General features: G+C 45.1%; 1 protein-coding gene across 1 annotated transcript; it reads left to right on the top strand.

Moving 5' to 3' along the window:
- Positions 1 to 1,882: 1,882 nt before the first annotated feature.
- On the top strand, positions 1,883 to 2,854 carry LOC130945474 (uncharacterized). Its single transcript, XM_057874185.1, has one exon. The coding sequence runs from the start codon at positions 1,883 to 1,885 to the stop codon at positions 2,852 to 2,854; it is 972 nt and encodes a 323-aa protein (XP_057730168.1).
- Positions 2,855 to 9,430: the final 6,576 nt, after the last annotated feature.

Here is a 9,430-nt window from a genome sequence, read left to right as displayed (position 1 = left end):
ATACGCTTTTTGGCATTGTTTTTAGTATATTTTTAGTATGTTTTAGTTAGTTTTTATTATATTTTTATTAGTTTTTAGTTAAAATTCACTTTTCTGGACTTTACTATGAGTTTGTGTATTTTTCTGTGATTTCAAGTATTTTCTGGCTGAAATTGAGGGACCTGAGCAAAAATCTGATTCAGAGACTGAAAAGGACTGCAGATGCTGTTGGATTCTGACCTCCCTGCACTCGAAGTGGATTTTCTGGAGCTACAAAAGCCCAATTGGCGCGCTCTCAACGGCGTTGGAAAGTAGACATCCTGGGCTTTCCAGCAATATATAATAGTCCATACTTTACCCGAGATTTGATGGCCCAAACCGGCATTCCAAATCAGCTCAAAACTGCCCGGCGTTAAACGCCGGAACTGGCACAAGAATGGGAGTTAAACGCCCAAACTGGCACAAAAGCTGGCGTTTAACTCCAAGAGAAGTCTCTACACGAAAATGCTTCAATGCTCAGCCCAAGCACACACCAAGTGGGTCTGAAAGTAGATTTTTATGTCATTTACTCATTTCTGTAAACCCTAGGCTACTAGTTCTCTACAAATAGAACATTTTGCTATTGTATTTGACATCTTTTGATCATCGGGAGTCTTTTGATCACGTTTTGGGGGCTGGCCTCACGGCCATGCCTAGACCTTGTTCTTATGTATTTTCAACGGTAGAGTTTCTACACACCATAGATTAAGGTGTGGAGCTCTGCTGTACCTCGAGTATTAATGCAATTACTATTATTCTTCTATTCAATTCAGCTTGTTCTTGTTCTAAGATATTCATTTGTACCCAAGAACATAATGAATGTGATGATTATGTGATGCTCATCATCATTCTCACTCATGAACGCGTGCCTGACAACCACTCCCGTTCTACAAGCAAACAAGGCTTGAGTGTTTATCTCTTGGATTCCTTAATCGGAATCTTCGTGGTATAAGCTAGAATTGATGGCGGCATTCAAGAGAATCCGGAAGGTCTAAACCTTGTCTGTGGTATTCTGAGTAGGATTCAATGATTGAATGACTGTGACGAGCTTCAAACTCCTGAAGGCTGGGCGTTAGTGACAGACGCAAAAGAATCAATGGATTCTATTCCAACCTGATTGAGAACCGACAGATGATTAGTCGTGCCGTGACAGGGTGCGTTGAACATTTTCATTGAGAGGACGGGATTGTAGCCACTGACAACAGTGATGCCCAACATACAGCTTGCCATGGAAAGGAGTAAGAAGGATTGGATGAAGACAGTAGTAAAGCAGAGAGACGGAAGGGACAAAGCATCTCCATTCGCTTATCTGAAATTCTCACCAATGAAATACATAAGTATCTCTATCTTTATCTTTATGTTTTATTCATATATCATCCATAACCATTTGAGTCTGCCTGACTAAGATTTACAAGATGACCATAGCTTGCTTCATACCAACAATCTCCGTGGGATCGACCCTTACTCGCGTAAGGTTTATTACTTGGACGACCCAGTGCACTTGCTGGTTAGTTGTGCGAAGTTGTGTTTATACCATGGTATTGAGCACCAAGTTTTTGGATTCATTACCGGAGATTATTTGAGTTGTGAAAAGTAGTGATCACAATGTCGTGCACCAGGCACCGTTGCCGGGAAACCGAGAGATCAACCAGTAATGGCGGACAACTCACCAGAAGATGGACATACAGCGTCTGATTCCGAGCAAGAAAATCCAGATACCGGAAACAATGACGCAGACCTGACCCTTCATTAAGGAACCAGCGACCAGCATAAAGAAGGCACCTCTGGGCTCAAAAACCCAAAGGCAAATTCCTCGGAAGGACGAGAGTCCGGAAAGGAAGGGCCACCCCATGCAACCGAGCTAATGGGACTGGTCCACGGCCACCAAGGTCGTCTGGAGCAACTGGACCAGGAACTAGAACGACAACGAGAGGCAGAGCAAAACCTTAGGGAGGAAATAGAACGACGAAAAGAGTTGGAAGAAAAACTCACAAAACTTGAATCCTCCCTTAAAGGCCGAAACTCCCGCGGCAACCGAGAAGAGTCACCCTTGGGAGGAGAGGACCCGTTCAGCGAGGACATAATAAGGGCGAAGGTTCCAAGAAACTTCAAAAGCCCTGATATGAACCTCTATGACGGAACCACAGACCCAAAGCATCATTTAAGCAATTTCAAAAGTCGGATGTATCTGGCTGATGCTTCTGATGCAACACGTTGCAAGGCTTTTCCGACCACCCTGTCAAAAGCGGCGATGAAGTGGTTTGATAGCCTCCTTCCAAGGTCGGTTACCAGCTTTGAGGACCTCTCAAGAAAATTTCTGATGCGATTCTCCATCCAGAAGGATAAAGTAAAACATGCACCGAGCTTCTTGGGAGTTAAACAGGAGGTCGGGGAACCTCTGTGTGATTACATGGAAAGGTTCAACAAAGCATGTTTGGAAATTCAAGATCTGCCCACAGAGGAAGTTATCATGGGATTAGTAAATGGACTTAGGGGAGGACCCTTCTCACAGTCCATATCAAAAAGGCACCCGACCTCTTTGAGTCATGTACAGGAGAGAGCGGAAAAGTACATCAACATGGAGAAAAATGCCAAACTGAGAGAGTCGAGTTGGCGACCTGGGCACCCTCCCTCGATAAAAGAGAGGGAGAGGGAGCCCAAGAAGAAAGAAGACCTCGGTCTCGACAGACCCAGGAAATATCACTCTTATACTCCTTTAAAGGTTTCTATAGTGGACGTATATAGAGAAATTTGCAATACTGAAAGGCTGCCGCCTCCCAGGCCCATTAAAAATAAAAAAAGGGGGGAGTCGCAGCGATTACTGCAAGTACCATAAAATATATGGTCAATCAACAAACGACTGTTACGACTTCAAAAATGTGATAGAAAAGCTAGCCAGAGAAGGCCGACTTGACAGATATCTCATAGAAAGGTCGGACAATCATGGGAAGAGAAAGCGAGATGACGCGGATAGAAGAGACCCACCACCGCAGACTCCGGAGAGACATATACATATGATCCCAGGTGGATTCGCGGGAGGAGGACTCACCAAGTCCTCTCGCAAGAGACACCTCAAGCGAGTCTACCAGGTCGGGAGCGAATCGCCCGACCTTCCCACCATCTCATTTACAAAGGAGGATGGGCAAGGAGTAATCCCTGGACACGACGATCCAGTGGTGATAACCATGATCCTAGCCAATGCCCATCTCCACAGAACTCTAGTAGATCAAGGAAGCTCGGCGGACATCCTTTTCAAACCCGCGTTTGACAAGCTAGGGTTGGGTGAAAGGGAGCTAAGAGCCTACCCCGACACCTTATACGGGCTCGACAAAACGCTAATAAAGCCATTGGGATTCTTACCCCTTCATACTACCTTTGGAAAAAGGGAAAAATCCAAAACTTTGAGTATAGAGTTCATAGTCATCGACGTGGGGTCAGCATATAATGCCCTAATCAGAAGAGCTACCCTAAATCGACTCGGAGCGGTGGTATCCACCCCCCATCTCTGCATAAAATTCCCGACAACAGCGGGGGTAGCAACGGTGTGGGGAGACCAGAAATTGGCAAGAAGGTGTTACAATGAAAGCCTGAACCTAAGGGGAAAAGGCAAAGAGGTTCACACCATAGAGATCGGCGGTGCAAGGGCTAAAGAAGAGTTGCGACTACAGCCAGGAGAAAAAAACTGAGGAAATACAGGTCGGCAAAGAGGAGGAAAAAAATACCAACATAGGAGACAACCTAGGGGAAACCCTGAAGCAAGGGTTGACTAAGCTCCTAAGAGACAATTCTGACATCTTTGCCTGGAAAGCCTCCGACATGCTTGGGATGGATCCCGAGCTTATGTCCCACAAGCTCTCGGTGTATCCAGGATCCCGACCTGTACAACAGCGAAGGCACAAGCTCGGCTCGGACGAGCCCTAGTGGTGGAGGAGCAAGTACAGGCACTCCTAGAAGCCAGCTTCATCAGAGAAGTTAAATATCCAACATGGCTAGCAAATGTAGTGCTAGTCAAGAAGCAAAACGGCCAATGGAGGATGTGCGTCGACTACACCAACTTAAATAAGGCGTGTCCCAAGGACCCTTATCCACTCCCAAGTATTGATACTCTAGTAGACTCTAGCTCGGGGTATCAATACTTATCGTTCATGGATGCCTACTCGGGATATAATCAAATCCCTATGTATGAGCCAGACCAAGAGAAAACATCGTTCATCACGCCCCGAGCAAATTTCTGCTACGTGGTCATGCCATTTGGATTAAAAAATACAGGGCCACATACCAAAGGCTGATGAACAAGGTGTTCGCCCCCCACCTCGGGAGCCTAATGGAAGTCTACGTAGATGACATGCTAGTAAAAACTAAAGAAGAAGCTGATCTCTTGACATACCTCTCGCAAGTCTTCGACACCATAAGGTTACACGGGATGAGGCTAAATCCCACAAAGTGTACCTTCACAGTGGAGGTCAGAAAATTCCTAGGGTTTATGCTGACGCAAAGAGGGATTGAAGCAAATCTCGATAAGTGTCAAGTTATACTGGAAATGAAGAGCCCAACTTGCTTAGTGGAGGTTCAACAACTAAATGGCCGACTTGCAGCCCTCTCCAGGTTCTTGGCAGGATCAACATTAAAATCCCTTCCACTGTTCTCTTTATTAAGAAAGGGATGCCAGTTTGAATGGACTCCAGAATACGAAGGAGCGTTCCAGGAGTTCAAAATGTTCTTGAGCCAACCTCCAATCCTAACCCGACCTCTAGTTGGGGAAGATTTCGTCCTATATCTGTCCGTAGTAGACAAAGCTGTCGCATCAGCCCTGATAAGGGAGGACGAGGTCGGACAACATCCAGTGTACTTCATCAGCAAAGTTCTACAAGGCCCCGAACTAAGGTACCACAAACTGGAGAAATTTGCTTACTCCTTAGTAATAGCCTCACGGAGGCTACGGCCTTACTTTCAAGCTCATACGATAAGAGTCCGAACGAACCAACTCATGAAGCAAATCCTCCAAAAGACGGATGTTGCAGGGAGAATGGTTCAATGGGCAATAGAGCTCTCCGAGTTCGACTTGAAGTATGAAACTCGAACAGCAATCAAAGCCCAATGTCTCACCGACTTCATAGCAGAATACGCGGGAGATCAAGAGAAAAAGCCAACTGCATGGGAACTTCATGTAGATGGATCCTCAAACAAGACAGGAAGCGGTGCAGGCATAATACTGGCTAACGAAAGGGGAACCCAAATAGAGGTATCCCTCAAATTTAAATTCTCAGCTTCAAATAATCAGGCAGAATATGAAGCCCTAATTGCAGGATTGAAGCTGGCAGAAGAAGTCGGTGCAACAAAAGTGATGATATACAGTGACTCTCAAGTGGTGACCTCCCAAATAAATGGAGAGTATCAGGCTAAAGACCCGAACATGAAAAGATACTTGGAAAGAACTCTGGAGTACCTCGGGCACTTTACGGAAACCGAGGTTAAGCATATAACCCGGGATCTCAATAGCAGAGCAGACGCCCTCTCCAAGTTAGCAAGTACCAAGCCAGGAGGGAATAATAGAAGCTTGATCCAGGAGACTCTCCAAGAACCCTCTGTAGTAAAAGTAGAGGACAAACAAGATGTCCTTGAGGTAATTGAGCTAAAAATCGGATGGATGAATCCCTTGGTCGAATACCTAAAATTCGCATCCTCCCCAAAGAGGAAAAAGAGATTAAGAAAATCCGGAGGGAAGCACAACATTACACTCTGGTGAAAAATATCCTTTATAAAAGAGGAATATCAACGCCATTGTTGAAGTGCGTACCGACCTCAAGGACCACAGAATTTGTAAAAAAGTGCCAGCCATGCCAAATGCATGCAAATTTCCACGTGGCTCCCCCCGAGGAGCTCATTAGTATAACTTCTCCATGGCCCTTCGCAAAGTGAGGAATGGATTTGTTAGGTCCTTTTTCCCAGGCGCCAGGACAAGTCAAATACTTAATCGTGGGAATAGATTACTTCACAAAGTGGATAGAAGCAGAACCATTAGCCACCATCACAGCACAAAGAAGTCGGAGGTTCCTCTACAAAAATATCATCACAAGGTATGGAATACCTTATTCCATTACTACAGATAACGGAACCTAGTTCACCGACTCCACCTTTAGAAACCTAGTGGCCAGTATGAAGATCAAACACCAGTTTACCTCGGTGGAACATCCCTAAGCAAATGGACAAGCCGAGGCAGCCAACAAAGTCATATTGGCAGGGCTAAAGAAAAGACTACAAGATGCAAAAGGAGCCTGGACAGAGGAGCTCCCCCAAGTGTTGTGGGCTTACCGGACGACACCACAATCTGCCACTGAAGAAACGCCCTTCTGACTTGTCTATGGTGTAGAAGCTATGATACCAGTAGAAATCAGTGAACAAAGCCCAAGGGTGATCCTCCATGATGAAATCGGGAACATACAGGGGTACAAAGAGGAACTTGATTTGCTCCCCGAAGTCTGAGAGCAATCCCAGATAAGAGAAGCAGTATTGAAACAAAGGATGACTATCAGGTACAACAAAAAAGTCATTCGAATGAGCTTCGCCGCAGACGACTTGGTCTTAATCAGAAATGACATAGGAGTCAACAAGTCTGGGGAAGGAAAGCTCGCCGCTAATTGGAAGGGACCATACAAGGTTAGGAAAGTCCTAGGAAAAGGCTATTATAAGGTGACCAACCTAAACGGCACCGAGTTACCAAGGTCGTGGCATGCTTGTAACATGAAAAGGTACTATAGTTAAATGCAAACTCTACTCCATGATGTACTCTTTTCCCAACTTCACGATTTTTTCCCAAAAATCAAAGGGTTTTTTCTGAAGAAGGGTTTTTAACGAGGCATCACAATAGAGACTAAGGGGGAATAGATTATTAAAAACCCTTAGTAGCAGTAAGGTACCTTCCCAAATAAATAAAGATCTTTTACAATATCTCTTATAAATTCCTTCTCGTCTGTTTTTCTTTCTACGAAACGCGCCGACTTAAGCTCGACAAAGCGTGAAAATCCCATGAATCGACCTAGATGGTCGTCAGGATAAAACGACGAGGTACAAGTTGGTGTAAAGAGGTTATAAAGGTTGATCATGAGAAACTCGGAGACACTCTGACTCATAAGTCGAGATGAAAAATCGAGTAGGAGGAAAAACGCATCGCAAAAATAACCTAAGTCATAGGAACTCAATGAATCAAAAAATTAAGTATAAGGAATACCAAAAAGAGATCGAAAAACCTATTAAAAAGCCAAAGCTAAAGGTTGTCCTAAGCCCTTAAAACAAAAAGGCTCAAAAGGGACAGACACCTAGAAAAAGGTTTTCAAAAGATTAAAGGGGTTTTTCAAAAACGCCAAAATCAGAAAAGCATGCACACCAAAAGGTAACTAAAACTCTTATCCAAAAAAGGGTATTTTTTTTAAACTTAAACCCTTATCCAAAAAGGGTATTTCTAAGTATTTTTTGTTTACGGCCTTAAGAGGCCAAGGAAAATGTCAACCAAGTCACCACCACAAACATAAAAAAAGAGTTTAAAAAAGAGGGGACCCACAGGCCGGACCCCCATATAGCCAACAAATTTTTTAGAGAACATTACCACCAGAGTTGGGAAGAGTAGTCAGAGCGCCATCAGGACCAGGGAGAGAAGTGTCCATAGGAGACAGAGAGGAGGTTCTGTGAGACCTTAAGGAACTCGTAGCATCCTTTGGACGAGGAGGGGACTCGATGATTCTCTGTCCCCGAGTCTCCAAATCTGACTCAGAGATAACCTCGGGAGCAGGAGGAGAAACTATGGCACCATCAATGATGACCTTGTCAGGATCCAAAGGAGAGAGATCTAGGTCGGGAGCAAGGACTCTGACCTGCTCCTTAAAAATCCTCCAGGCCTCCTCGGCTCCTTCAGCAATAGAGTCCTCCAACTCGGCGTAAGCATTCTGAGAATTCAACAAGTCCTTCTTCACCCCCACGAGGTCCTCGAACAAGCTCGAATAACTCTCCTGCGCCTTCTTCCTCAAGCCCTCCTCCATATTGCATTGGGCTTGTAACTTGCTCTCCTTCTCCCGAAGGCCATCCCTCTCCTCCTTCTACTTAGTGACCTCCTCCTTCAACTCCTTCTCATGTTTCTGATATATAAGAACCCTTTCCTCCAACTCTTCAACCCTCGAGGTTGAACCCAGAGAGCTAAGAGGAATCTTCTCAAAAATATCAAGAAACTTGGTGTACACCGTCGCCGCCCTGATATTCTCCTGAGCCAGAATAGTGAGGTGGTTCCGGATGGAAACATCATCCATACCTATACGGGTATGGGGATAGATGTATTTTCGGATAAATGCAGGAGCATCCACCTTAGCCTCACCTTCAAAAGAAGAGCTAGACTCTAAAGTCTTACGCTTCTTCTTCTCTGGCTCAGGAGAAGGTCCAGAGGGAGGGGGCGGCTTAGAAGAAGCCGAGGAAGAAATGACGATGGGTTGAGAAGGAGTCCCCAAACTTTGGAAAGAAGGGGGAGGAGGAGGAAGAGGAGAGCTAGTTACACTGGCTCCGCCAGCCCTGGCACGGGACCTCGCCTTGGCCTCCTGGACTCTCTGGTAAGATTCATTGGAATTCTTCTTCGCCATCTCTGTAAAAAAAAAATTAGTAGCCAAAAAGTCAGACAAGTCGACAAAAACAAGTTGCAAGTCGGAAACAAAGCAGAAAAATAAAAGCTACCTAGTTGTGTCTAGACAAAGGTCGGCGACCCCTGGAAAAATTTTTTGGTATCCAGATATGGGGCTCTCCCCCACACTTCTCGGAGGAACCCCACAATGGCTGCCTCCACTTCATCTAGATTGTCCAAACCATATTTCTCACAGGAGGAGGCCTCTAGCCAGTACAGAGGAAAGCGAGGGGAAGAACTCTCGTCTAAGAAGAAGGGGTGGTGACCCTCTACGCCTTGAACTTTGAAAAAATAATTTTTGAAGTCATTGAAGGATTCATCAAAAAGGGTGAAAATTCTCCGACCTTGTATAGCTCGAAAAGACACCCATTGTTGCTTGTTATTTTGCCCACTGAAGGGCTTGGTCATGTGGAAGAGATAAAAGAAAATCCTCAAGGAAGTCGAAAAGTCTAAAGCATGGCTGATAAACTGGTAGATTTTCAGAAAACCCCAAGAGTTGGGGTGAAGTTGGGTAGGAGCAACTCGGCAGTGACATAAGACATCCATTTCGAAATCAGAAAATGGAAGAAAAACACCCAAACGGGTAACCATGCTCTCATACATGTAGAAAAAATGAGGGACCACCTCAGTGTCCCTCCCAAAATAAACCTGGTCTTCCGGACCTGAGACCACCAATTCATACTTCGGCTCATCCTCCTCGAAAGTACAAATTCGGTGATGAGTGCGAAGGTTGGTGATAAATTCGGTATCGAC

The sequence above is a fragment of the Arachis stenosperma genome, chromosome 8, assembly GCF_014773155.1.
Source record: "Arachis stenosperma cultivar V10309 chromosome 8, arast.V10309.gnm1.PFL2, whole genome shotgun sequence".
Classification (NCBI taxonomy): Eukaryota; Viridiplantae; Streptophyta; class Magnoliopsida; order Fabales; family Fabaceae; genus Arachis; species Arachis stenosperma.
The sequence above is the reverse complement of the archived record's forward strand: the minus strand, read 5'-3'. Positions and strand labels throughout refer to the sequence as shown.

Bases quoted from the DNA above. Each gene is read 5' to 3' on its own strand.
- LOC130945474 (XM_057874185.1), top strand. From the start codon at position 1,883: ATGGGACTGGTCCACGGCCACCAAGGTCGTCTGGAGCAACTGGACCAG.